The sequence below is a fragment of the Ovis aries genome, chromosome 7, assembly GCF_016772045.2.
Source record: "Ovis aries strain OAR_USU_Benz2616 breed Rambouillet chromosome 7, ARS-UI_Ramb_v3.0, whole genome shotgun sequence".
In the NCBI taxonomy this organism is placed as follows: domain Eukaryota; kingdom Metazoa; phylum Chordata; class Mammalia; order Artiodactyla; family Bovidae; genus Ovis; species Ovis aries.
Genome location: NC_056060.1, coordinates 65,110,033 through 65,124,127, shown reverse-complemented (window position 1 = coordinate 65,124,127; position 14,095 = coordinate 65,110,033). Strand labels below are relative to the sequence as shown.

At 38.0% G+C, this 14,095-nt stretch overlaps 1 protein-coding gene across 1 annotated transcript in view; it reads right to left on the bottom strand.

The window, feature by feature from the left end:
- CGRRF1 (cell growth regulator with ring finger domain 1) overlaps positions 1-14,095 on the bottom strand; it is a 63,101-nt gene that overhangs the window by 44,150 nt on the left and 4,856 nt on the right. Inside the window, exons 2-4 of the mRNA XM_004010659.6 lie at positions 4,574-4,713; positions 1,331-1,508; positions 1,034-1,181 (exon numbers count right to left, since the gene is read on the bottom strand). Of these exons, the coding sequence (XP_004010708.1) occupies positions 1,034-1,181; positions 1,331-1,508; positions 4,574-4,713 (466 nt within the window). The remainder of the gene's footprint in view (positions 1-1,033; positions 1,182-1,330; positions 1,509-4,573; positions 4,714-14,095) is intronic.

Here is a 14,095-nt window from a genome sequence, read left to right as displayed (position 1 = left end):
AGCATATTCAAGAGCAGAGACATTACTTTGCCAACTAAGGTCCATCTAGTCAAGGCTATGGTTTTTCCTGTGGTCATGTATGGATGTGAGAGTTGGACTGTGAAGAAACCTGAGTGCCGAAGAACTGATGCTTGTGAACTGTGGTGTTGGAGAAGACTCTTGAGAGTCCCTTGGACTGCAAGGAGATCCAACCAGTCCATTCTGAAGGAGATCAGCCCTGGGTGTTCTTTTGGAAGGAATGATGCTAAAGCTGAAACTCCAGTACTTTGGCCACCTCATGCGAAGAGTTGACTCACTGGAAAAGACTCTGGTGCTGGGAGGGATTGGGGGCAGGAGGAGAAGGGGACGACAGAGGATGAGATGGCTGGATGGCATCACTGATTCAATGGACGTGAATCTGAGTGAACTTCGGGAGTTGGTGATGGACAGGGAGGCCTGGCGTGCTGCGATTCATGGGGTCGCAAAGAGTCGGACATGACTAAGCGACTGAACTGACTGGACTAAAGAAATAGCACATAATGAGAAAAGATGATTACAATAATTACTGAAAATATAGGGACCAAAGACATATAAGAAGTAGGTGCAACAGGGGCTGTGATGGAAACAAGATGACTGCAAGCACGCAGAGAAAAGAGTGGACACTGTCTTAAAATGGAGCCCTTCAGATCATTACAATAGTTATTTATCTGGTGCTAAAAATGCCAGGAATAAACATTCTCCCTAACAGCCTTCTTCTATGTGGCAAATACCACAGAATACAGAATGAGGAAATTAACATAATTCAACTCTGTCTTTTATTTTCTAAATATAATCATATTCCTGCTACCCATATGGGAAACCACAAGTCACACTCTGAAGAAGCAATACACATAAAAAAACTCTTACAGGAGTACTTCCCGTACATTCTTTTTCCAAGAAAAATGTGTCCAGGCCACAGAAATTAAAATAAATCTTATTCTAGCTCACCAAATAATTAAGACCCATCAATCAAATCACTTAAAAGTAATGCTTCCAGAATTTTAAAATTACTTACAATATCATAAATTTCTCGGTCATCCTTATCAGCTAGGGTCAATAGCGCTACCAAAGGATAGCGAGATCTTGGCACTGTACCAAAGTCTTCAATTTTAGTATCTCTTGGTAACTGGCAATATATTTCTTCTTTGCTATCCTTTTTAATACTTTTTGAAGATGTAAAGGTAAATTGCCACTATAACCAAAGAATACAATATACCAAAAGGAGTAAAAACTTAGCAATGCAATATTATTCATAGAAAGTTTTAAGTCTAGAATTTTCATGTGCTAATGGATGTAGCAAATAAAAGGATACAAATACTGCTCTTGATAGAGATATTCACTATACAGAGCATCTTCTAATGCTCGCGGAGTGCTTATTCGGAAGCAATAAAAGTGCTTCTGCAGAGCTTCATATAATTTTTGAACACTGCACCCCCAGTAACATGTAAGGAGGCTATCTTCAAGGCAATCTGTTGTCAAAGTTATGCCAGCTGTAGAAAACAAATGAGACAAAGAGAAGAAAATTACCTAACGTAATTTCTATTACAATTATACACAGTGAGTAACAAAAGCTTCCTTTTGGACGCTGGCCAGGCTGATGGCAGTTAAAGGAACTCATTAAAGGGTATGTGTCTATAAATGAAGGAAATGGTCTCTGAAACAAAAGATATAAAAACTTCAATGTCTACACAATTTTGAAGTGCTCTCAGTAATATTTCATACTTAGCCTTGGAAGTTGTAATTTTTCTTTGTGACTTCAAGACTCTGCCCACACAGATTTAAAAGACTGAAATATAGTTCACTATTGATAACCTACTGCTCTAACAGTATATATAATCCTCACTACAAGAACTAATAGAGCTGTCTCCCAAAGTGCAGGTGTACAACCCATGGGGGCCACAAGATGATCAGCAGAATAGAAAAAACATTAAAAAGAAATTGAGCTGTATTAATATGAACACACTCAGTGACAACACTAATATACTCTTGTCATCCAATTAATGTCCCATGTAATACACAAAATATGAGGAAAGAGTGGAGATACCAAAACATGGAGGGTTGACAGTGATGCCCTCACTCATTTGCTTATTGCCCTCACTTATTTGCTCTCAGCATAATAAAAGATATTATAATTTAAGTAAATCTGATTATGTAGATATATAAGTTATTAAGTGAACATACAATTATCTTTTCTAAATTTAAATTTTTTTATTGGAGAGTAATTGCTTTATGCACATACAACTATCTTATGTAGTTTTACCTATTAACACTTACATAGGACTGTATGCCAGCTGTATGATTTTTATCCCCTTGCCCATGGCAGTTGTAGCAATATCAAGTTCAAGGGCAGCAACATTCACTTCTCATACTGTTGACAGTGCAAGCTGCAACGTCTAGTGCTCAGTGGCCACGGCATACTTACCAGAGCAAAAGGGCATGGTTTTGGTCATTGTTCCTGGCTGAACAGCCTTGGTATCTGATTCTGGCTCTCCAAACCTACTGGCAATTCTGTAAACTATGCAATGTCCTTTTATTGGAATCATTTCTGTTGTTTGTAAATAGGAATTTTTATTGATGCATTTTCTATTTCTTAAAGGGTGATCTCCTTGGGGAAGGAGCTACATAGACACAAGCAGATGCTCTAGAGGACATCAAAAACTGAGTTTTTCATTTTTCTTCTCAGTTTCGTAGTGTGTACACACAGGCTCAGATTCTGAATATGTACAGTAGCAGCAACATAGAGCAATTTCTAATCATAGTTAAGCAAAAATCTTAATTGGCAGGAATTTCACATAGATAATTGGAACAGAATTTGATTTCAAATTTTTATATAATTCCAAACATCAGGTATTGATTCAAGACTAGAAAATTCAATTAGCTATGTTTTTCAACTAGTTATTAAGTAGCTGAAGAAAAACATTCCATTAATACAAATTACATACATATATTAAAATCACACATATTTTCCTCTGTTTCACCTAAGAACCACACTACATGAAGCAAGATAAAAAATCTGGAAGTAGACAGGAGAGGAAAAAACAGAAAAGGCATATTAAAAAAAAGGTAGAAAAAGGAAAAAATGGACTATAGAAAAGAATTTCTTAATATATTACTAGCAAAAATGTGAAAAGATATATGTTTATAGCCCTGCTGCTGCTGCTGCTGCTGCTGCTAAGTCGCTTCAGTCGTGTCTGACTCTGTGCGACCCCATAGATGGCAGCCCACCAGGCTCCCCCATCCCTGGGAATCTCCAGGCAAGAACACTGGAGCGGGTGGTTATATCAAAATGCTGAAAGCCACACAAGGAGATTAAATGAATAAAATATGGAACACTTTATAATGAAGTACTATGACTCTTTAAAAAGAATTGAGTCATATCATAATATCTGTATATACTACCGACTCTTTGTGACCCATGGACTGTAGCCAGCCAGGCTCCTCTGTCCATGGAATTCTCCAGGCAAAAATACTGGAGTGGGTTACCATTCTCTTCTCCAGGGGATCTTCCCAACCCAGGGACTGAACCCAGGTCTCCCACACTGCAGGCAGATTCTTTACAGTCTGAGCCACCAGGGAAGCCCAACAAACGACTTACTGATTCTTTAACATATTTTTCTGCTTATATCTCAGTGCTACGCTCATGCTTCTCCTTCTACCTAGAAGTTCTTCCAACCTCCCTAAATAAACACCTACTTATCTCAAGACTCTACTCTAAAAAAAAAAGAAAAGAAAAAAGTGGGTGGGGGAAGAAAAGAAAAATAAGAGACAGACAGAACATTTCTCTTTACGAAGCTTTTCCTGCATACACCTCCTGAAACTTAACCCTTTCTTTCATTTACTCCAGTGTTTCCTAGATAATGGGCTTCCCTGGTGGCTCAGACAGTAAAGCGTCTACCTGCAATGTGGGAGACCCGGGTTCAATCCCTGGGTTGGGAAGATCCCTGGACAAGGAAATGGCAGTCCACTCCAGTATCCTTGCCCGGAGAATCCCATGGACGGAAGAGCCTGGTAGGCTATAGTCCACGGGGGTCACAAAGAGTCAGACACGACTGAGCTACTTCACTTTACTTTCCTAGATAATCTTGCAGACAACTTATCTTCCCAAGTACAGAAACAACTACCATGTATTGTTACTACCATGTATTGTTACCATTTAATATCAAAATACCAGAATTTCGGATGAAATGATGGTTGTTCTTCAGGAGGGTAGCAACGTTAATTAGCTCTACTTCTCCTCCATTGCTTTGCTTTTCTCTCTACACTGAAGACCAATGAAAATGGCATAGCATCCTAAAAAGACGTCTCTTATTAACTCCTGTGACACTTTATCCTTCTCGTATAAATGCGTGTATTTACTAGTTGATAACCTCCTTAGGAGCAAGATTTGTGAATTACTAGTTGTTGTGTCTCAGGTATGCAGCATAGCTCCTAGAACAGAACAAGTGCTCAACAAATGTTTGCTGGGTCTGAGGAAGAGAAAGCAATAGAGAAAGAAAATTAAAGGGCTAAGAAAGGGTCATAGAAAGAGAGAAATCTTTGGAAAATAGCCACCAACTTGTAATTGAAGCTGAAGATGGATTGGTGATCTCTAAGCCAAAAGGATTCTTGACTTGTCTCATTTGCTTTTTGAAAACTCTTGTGTTGAACTGGGTCTCTTCTGAATTTCTCAGAATTACTGGAACATCCCAACCAAACCTGAAGAAAGGTAAAAATAAAATGAAGCATAACTTTAACAAATACTGAGACTTTCTGTGATATGTAAAGTATTTTGTATTTTGTTAGTTACTCCTTTTAACCTAAGTATCAGAAAATTTACATTATATTGAAGAAGTAATCCAAAATTAAGAGAGATTAGATATCCCATAGAATCGGAATATATTGTTCACCTGGCTGAATCAACATACTCTTGAAAACAAAGATTTCTATTGTTAATTATTGTTGATTACAAAGGAGTTCCATGATTATAACCAAAATGTACCTAATACAATAGCAAAAATATGATAGAATTACTGAACTTCTAAATGATATAAAAAGTAAATATATATTTAATATGTAGACTATTTGATATTATTTAAGGGACAAAAGAATTTTAAACACTAAATATAGCCCTTCGTTAATATAACATATTCTCTACTTTTAAATTTCATGTAAAAATGTGATAAAGAACAAACTTAGAGGGAAAATGGAATGCATAAATTCAATTCCTTATAATGGTAGAAAGAAGATAAGTTTACTCAGTTTAAACAAAACAACTAAAAATGAAAACACATTAGTTAAACCAGGGGACTTTAGTTTAAGATAGCACAGTTACTTTAATACACTGTTTTCTCTCCAAACACTTAGCAGTGACATATTAAGAAAAAGAAAAATCAAAAGGAGCCCACTGAAATGAGTAAACAAATAGTGGTTTAGTCACTGTTTAAACAAAGCAATACTACCACTCAACAATGAAAAGGAAACAACCATGTGGATAATTCTCAAAAACATACTGTGCTAGAGAAGCCTTACATAAAAAAGTGTATGCTCTATGATTCCATAATAGGAAAGCCTGCAGTAGGAAAAACTAATTTATGGTAGAAATAAAAAACAGAACAATGGCTGCTTCTAGGGGGTAGCAGTATGAACTGATTGGGAAAGGGCGTGAGCAAACTTTATCTGGTGATGGTAAAGTCATATATCTTGGTTGAGGTTTGAGTTGCATACATATGTGTGATAACATTTAAGATTTGTACATTTTGCTGTGTATTACTTCAAAAGAAAATAAAAGAACTACAAACAAAAACAAATATTCAACTCTAGATAGCAATATGCAATGATTTAATACTTATAGATGAAGAGTACAAACTTACTTTGAAGTTTCAAGAAATTAACATGAACTGATGGGTAGATAGAGGAATGGATGGATAGATACATATGTAATAAAGACATTATAATAAAATGTTGATTGTAGAACCTAAGTGATGGGTATATGTGTGTTCACTATGTATTCTTTTAAGTTTTCTGTATGTTTGAAAATGTTAATTAATAAGTTTTAATAAAATAAAAGAGTCATAGCTGAGTTAAAAGATGGATCTTTATGCATCTGAAAAGAAAAAATAAAGTAATGAGTAAGACTGATACCATGGTTTGATATGTTCTGAGTCTGGTAGCAGGCAGTGGCAACTAAGCCTTCTCACAGATAGAGGGCCTTACAGGTTGTCCATTCAAGACAAAGGCCAGAGCCAGGTTCACACCTTGAATCCAGGAACTGGGTTAGGGCAATATCAATATGGAACAGAATTGTCATTGTAAGACCCAGTCCTTCCTGAGGGGGTCTAGGAATCTGGTTAAACAGCAAGGATGAGGACAAAGGAAGGGGGCAGGGGACTTCCACTAAAATCCAGGCTGCAAGCTAAAATTTCAAAATCATGACTCTAATACTAAGAGAAAGCCAGTAAAATTAGCAAATGGAACAAAATTTCACTCCAGATGATTCTAATTTTATAGAACGTTGGATAAGCTTGTTCTATTCCTGCCTTAAAGAGCTAAAAAGCAAGTCTGTAACAGATCAAAGCATTCCAGGTAAGTTAACTAAATCCCAAAACAAAGTTCAAGAATATTCATATGAATACAAAATATCTAACACCCACTAAGGTAAAATTCACAATGTTTAGCGTTTAATAAAACTTCACAGGCATGCAAAGAAGCAGGAAAATATGACCCAGAATGAGCAGAGGAACTAATGAATAGATCCCAGGGATGGGACAGATACTGGGATTAGTATTAATAGATCCCAGGGATGGGATAGATATTAGGATGAGTAGACAAGGGTATCAATTGTTATCACCATACTCCACGTGTCAAGAAAATAAGTAAAGATTGTGCTACAGTATAGAGTCGAGGATGATACAGAAAAGATTCCAATCCATCTCTGAAAATGAAAAACACACTGGATGGGATTAGCATAGACACCCCAGGTGGCTCACTGGTAAAGAATCCACCTGCCAGTGCAAAAGACACGGGTTTGATCCTTGGTTCAGGAAGATACCAAGAGAAGGAAATGGCCACCCACTCCAGTATTCTTGCCTGGGAAATCCCATGGACAGAGGAGCCTGGCAGCCTACAGTCCCTGGGGTTACAAAGAGTCAGACACAGCACAGCAACTAAACAACCACAGATATCACAGGACAAAAGATTAGTAAATGTGAAGCTATAGCAACAGAAGTTATCCAATATGAAACACAAAAGAAAAAAGGCTGAACAAAAAACCAAAACATCAGCGAGCTGAGGGAAAAGTTCAAGCAATCTAATATACATGTAACTGAAGTCTGCAGAGGAAGGGAAGAGACAACACAAGAAAACTGCAAACAAATATCTCTCAGGAACATAAATACAAAAATCCTTAACAAAATTTTAGCAAATTAAATCCAACAGTATATAAGGTTAATATTCAAGAATGCAAGGTTTATCTCAAGAACGCAAGGCTGGCTTAACATTACATTAGAAATATAATATAATACACCATATTAACAAACTAAAAAAGGAAAACCATACAATCTTTTCAATACAGAAAATACACTCAATACATGCAGAAAAAGTGTTTGCTAAAATCCAATGTCTAGTCCAATAAGTACCATCGGGAAACTAGAAATGTGGAAAAAGAACGTAACCTGATAAAGGGTGGCAATAAAAAAAAGTATAGCTAACATCATACTTAATTAAAAACTGCTTTCCTCCTAAAGTAAGGAACAAGATATTTAACAGCCATGTGTCCTTAAGCAATCACTCCAACTCTATGTAACTGTTTCGCCACCTGTAAATGTTTATAAGAGGGCTTGGCATTATGGAAGTGCTTGCAACGGTAATCTTGATGATGGAGTGGACTTATGGGTTGGCAGAGAGAAAACACAAATCCAGTAACTTCTCTTTGATCCTCAGAATCAGTTACCCCACCGCTTTTGACCTCACTGCTCATTGTTGCCCCAAGGCCCTTTAGAGGTCAAGTCAGGCATGTGAAGTGGTAGGACACAAGATATAATCTTCCTGTGACAGTCAAAACACCTTCTCTTTCTTACTTACATCCTATAGAGTGAAAAAAAGCAAAGAAAAAAAACCACTCTACACATCAGTTCAGTTCAGTCACTCAGTCGTGACCCCATGGATTGCAGCATGCCAGGCTTCCCTGTCCATTGCCAACTCCCAGAGCTTGTTCAAACTCATGTCCACTGAGTCGGTGATGCCATCCAACCATCTCTTATCCTCTGTCATCCCCTTCTCCTCCTGCCTTCAATCTTTCCCAGCATCAGGGTCTTTTCAAATGAATCCGTTCTTCGCCAGGTGGCCAGAGTATTGTGCTTCAGCTTCACATTAATCCTTCCAATGAATATTCAGGACTGATTTCCTTTAGGATGGACTGGTTGAATCTCCTTGCAGTCCAAGGGATTCTCAAGAGTCTTCTCAATTCAAAAGCATCAGTTCTTTGGTGCTCAGTTTTCTTTACAGTTCAACTCTCACATCCATAAATCACTACTGGAAAAATCATAGCTTTAACTAGAAGACTCTTTGTCAGCAAAGTAACGTCTCTGCTTTTTAATATCCTGTCTAGGTTGGTCCTAGCTTTTCTTCCAAGGAATAAGCGTCTTTTAATTTCATGGCTGCAGTCACCATCTGCAGTGATTCTGGAATCCAAGAAAATAAATTCTGTCACTGTTTCCACCATTTCCCCATCTATTTGCCATGAAGTGATGAAACCAGGTGCCATGATCTTAGTCTTTTGAATGTTGAGTTTTACCCAGCTTTTTAACTCTCCTCTTTACTTTCATCAAGTTCTTCTTCACTTTCTGCCATTAGGATGGTATCATCTGCATATCTGAGGTTATTGATATTTCTCCCAGCAATCTTGATTCCAGCTTATGCTTCCTCCAGCCCAGTGTTTCTCATGATGTACTCTGCATATAAGTTAAACAAGCAGGGGGACAATATACAGCCTTGACGTAGTCCTTTCCCAATTTGGAACCAGTCTGTTGTTCCACATCCAACTTGATTTCACACTCCAGGATATCTGGCTCTAGGTGAGTGTTCACACCATTGTGCTTATCTGGGTCATTAAGATCTCTTTTGTATAGTTCTGTATATTCTTGCCACCTCTTCTTAATATCTTCTGCTTCTGTTAGGTCCATACCGTTTCTGTCCTTTATTTTGCCCATTTTGCATGAAATGTTCTCTTGGTATCTCTAATATTCTTGAAGAGATCTCTAGTCTTTCCTATTCTATTTTCCTCTATTTCTTTGCATCAATCACTTAGGAAGGCTTTCTTATCTCTCCTTGCTATTCTTTGGAACTGCATTCAGTTGGGTATATCTTTCCTTTTCTCCTCCGCCTTTAGCTTCTCTGCTTTTCTCAGCTATTTGTATGGCCTCCTCAGACAACCATTTTGCCTTTTAGTATTTATTTTTCTTGGGGGATGGTTTTGATCACCGCCTCCTGTTCAATCCATAGTTCTTCAGGCACTCGGTCTATCAGATCTAATTCCTTGAATCTATTTGTCACTTCCACTGTATAATCATAAGGGATTTGACTTAGGTCATACCTAAATGGTCTAGTGGTTTTCCCTATTTTCTTCAATTTAAGTCTGAATTTTGCAATAATTCTGGCCCCTTCCTCATTATTTAATTCTCCCTAACTCATCCCACCATTTTTTTTCTTTACCCACACTGCCTGACTATAACTACATTACCAGCAGTAAAAGCGAGAATTTAGATCTCATCGTGTTCATTTCTACTGTCGGTTCAAGTACTGTATTTCGGGTATTTTATAACCCTGTGCCTAAAAATTTCAATTAAAGAACGCTTTAAGGTATAAGAGCCAGAAACTCCAAAAGGCAAAGCTTTAGGGAAATATCTGGAAGCAGCCCACTGTGAGCATGATATTCCTTTGTGAAAAGCTTTTTATATTTCATAATGTATCTGCTTTTAATATAAAAATATTTCTCCAAATATTTACATTAATCAATACTGTTAGAGGTTATACCATATCTGCTCTGTGCCTATACACCTCAGAATGAAACAAATAATTTGACATGTAAATGCTGCTTCTCTTTAAGCATGCCTACCCAAGGCTGCTTGGCACAACATCACATCAACAGTTGGCAAAGTACATCTATTATTAAAAGAAATTCCTTTCTCTAGATTTTTAATTTCTTTCCCTCATGCTTAATCTCGGGTCTACATTTTCAGTCCGTGATTTAACATCTTTTAAAATTGTTGTTATAAATGTTGCTCAATATTCAGCCTTTTTATCTGATATAACCTTTTTATTGCAAAGGATAACATACCTATAAAAAGGTACACAAAGTACTTTTTTGAATAACAAAATAATTGTTATTCAAGTTAAGAACCAAACAGTATCCTCAGAAAGTCTCCTGTGTCACCTCCCATGTACTACCCCTTCCTTCTCTATCTTGACCTCAAGTACTATAATTTAGTTTACCTGTTTTTGAACTTTTATATAGGTGGAAGCATGCTGTGTATACTTTTATTTCCTATTTTATCACATTGCATTGAAGATTCATTTTTGCATCCATACTTACTGCACTGTTGTGGCTATATAGTATTCTATTGCAAAAATATGCCATGATCTGCTTACACAGTCTACTCTTAATGGACACTTCAGTTGTTCTCACATTTTGGCCATTAGGAATATTGCTTATATGAATATTTTCATAACAGGTTCTCAATGTATATATGTAAATGCATTCCTCTTAGGAACGGAGTCTCTTGACCAAAAGGTCTGTGCTTCAACTTTGGAGGATAATGTTAACAACTATTCTATACGGTTATAGAACCATATAGAGTTATACTCCACCAGCAATGAATGAGGTCCCCCCTTGCTCCATATCCTTGCCAAAACATTACTAGCCATCTTGGTAGGTGTATGGTGCCACTGAATTATGGTTTTAATTTATATTTTCCTGAAGACTAATGATATGGAGCACTTTTTATGTTTATTGCTACTTGGATATCCTCTTTTGGGAAAGCCCTTTCATATCCTTTCCCTACTTTTCTACTGGTTTGTCTTTATTTGTCTTGTTTATAGAAAATTCTTTATATGGTATGAATATTAGTCTTTTACTTGCATATATCTTCAGCCCCTCTATACCTTGCTTTTTCACATACATAATGGTATCTTTAGATGAACAGGGTTCTTAATTTAAAAGCTATTAATCTTTTCCTTTAAGCTTGATGTTTTTGCTGTTTGACTTTTCATTACTGCTTTATATGAATTATATCTTAACACTGCTACACTTCTAAATTAAAATCTCAGACATTTTCACATTCCTATCCCCTTAGAGGAGTCAGTAAAGCATAGCTAGAGTGGCCAGGGCTTAGTCAAGGCGCTGGGTCCTTATTTGACTTTGCCAGTCCTGTTCCCCTGATATCCTCATGCTTTGAGGGGAAAACAGAGGGCTAGGTGAGCAGAATTCACTGTGTGGCAGAGTGACATCATAGCCCGACCACATCTCTTGTCCTAAACATTATGCTTAATGAGTCTAAGATCACATCAGCAGACACCCTGGTGACACATGTCGAGCTTTCAGCCTAGAATAATCCTCAACCTTTTCATATACATGACCTATGATGAATTTGCTCTTTTTGCACAAAATTTCCACAACTTCCACAGTTTAAACTTATTTGATGTGGGCCAATATTTCTAGCTTTAATGTATTACTCAAAGGTAACATGCAGAAATGATTTAGAATAAGATTAAACACTGGAGACTGGCTATTCATAATTGGTGTTGACAATTCATAATTCATAATTGGTGTTGACAATTGGTTCTGTAAAATACTAGTATTTAGACCCAGTAATGTATGGGCCTCTGGCCACCATCCTTACATCTGGTCTTTTCCACATTTTTAGTCAAAAATCTGAATAAAGACATTGATGCCTGGTATCAGATCATGGTTGATATGATTTTAGAAGATATAATGAAATATAAAACTGACAAATCTTCTTTTCAATCAAATTGCATTTTTATTTTTTTCCACTCAAAGTCATTTTGACAACTCTTAATAATGGAATGCTAACTAAATAAATGTTTCTTAACATTCACTACTTTCTCTTTTCTATAAATCCAGCCCCCCCCCCCACCTTTTTATTTCCATTAAGAGAACTTTCTAAAGAGAGAGAGGGAGAGAATTTTCCAATGTTTTTACTATTACAATTTCATACTTAATCCTCCTGGAATTTTCAATAATTCCAGTTTTTCCCATTTCTAAAGTGTTTGCTGCACTTTCATACTGCTTAAACTTCCAGCACAGTGGTAACCTGGGGACTTCCGATTCAATCCATGCTTTTTCATAGTGCCCATCCACTGTCTTACCCTGTACACGCTTCCTAAGCTTCCTGTCAGCTGCTGAATCAATAGAACTGACCTCCTTTTCTTGTTGGAGTCTCACAGAGTCCCTCATGAATAAAAGTTACTTTGAGGAGAAAGTTTCAAGTTCCGAAAGTAAACACATTTATCACTCCTTCAGACTTTAGTGCTAAAGCCAGTTAGAAAACTTAGCTGTTAATCTGGGGGTGAGGGCGCTTCTCTTCTGTGACATCTTGCACACTGGCCCACTGGGTCAGGATATATCAATAAAAAACTTTCATGGGGAAATCCTTGGAGAGGAAGTGGGTTGTGCCTGAGCAAATTTGAGTCAAGGGATTCAATCTCTAAAATTCTGTGCCTTTAACTGTAAAAAGAAGGGTTAGAATAAGTTGTCTTAAGTCCCTATTAAGGTCTGAAATGCCATTTCTAAAAGTTTTTTCTTCTAAATTGTTCCAAGGAATTTCTTCCCAGCAAAAGTGTCACATACCTTGTACTCTAAGCAAATACAAAATAATGTTATATTCTTTTCCTAAGAGGGATTCCGCAATGGCTCAGTGGATAAAGAATCCATCTGCAATGCAGGAGACACAGGTTCGATTCCTGGGTTGGGAAGATCCTCTGGAGGAGGGCATGGCAACCCACTCTGGTATTCTTGACCGAAGAATCCCATGGACAGAGGAGCCTGGCGGGCTACAGTCCGTGGGGTCGTATGATTGAAGCAACTGAACATGTACCTCATCACCAACCTCATCACTCACACACACAACCTGCTGCATTCGACACGTGAGATAAGAAACAGTCAAGGTCAGTGTCTCAGGCAGGGTTGGCAGGAGACAGAAAACCACATCAACATTTTAGAAGAGAATGTAATATAAAGAATTATTAACCAAGAACTGGAGGACAGTCAAGGCAAGAAGGGGGCACTAAGGTATCCCAGCAAGAAGCAGTTATCCATCCTAAGGCTAAGGAAACAAAAGGAAGCGTGGGGATTACTACAGCTAGAAGCTGGGAGAAGGAATCCCCCAGAGCTGGATCCAGACCTCTGTAGTAGGAGTGCTGGCCAGCTGGTACTGATATTTCTGAAGGAGTGCAGTAAGCCTGATTCTTGGTGTGAGGAAAAGTTGAAAACTAAAATAAACTGCTGCTTCACAGGCCAGGGTGATGCCAGTAGTGCAGGAATGCAGACCAGGAAAAGGAAGCAAATGGTTAACAGGAAGTCCCTTCCTCCTTTACCAGCCTTCCAGACTCTTTCTAGGATGAGATGGTTGGATGGCATCACCGACTCGATGGACATGAGTTTGAGCAAGCTCTGTGAGTTGGTGATGGATAGGGAAGCCTGGCATGCTGCAGTCCACAGGGTCACAAAGAGTCGGATACAACTGAGCAACTGAACTGAACTGGCAGAGCCTAACAGGGAGCAAACTAGCATAAGAGAAATAGCTTTGCAAAGTCCCAGCTCCAGAATCAAAAGCAGAGTACAGAGAGTGCGTCTGCAGCTGAGAGACAACAGACTTTGAGAAGACCTGACGGAAGATTCACAGTGCCCTTGGGGCAGTACTCAGGAGACAGAGACCTTCCTCAAGGGGACCTGACCTCACCATCAAGCAGGGGCTCCAGCTCTATGGATTGACTTAGATTTGAAAAGTAGGCCAAAGGTCATAACTCCTCACTATGACAAGTCAGGTTTCTAGTTCCAGCCTGGAATTTCTCATTCTGTGTACTT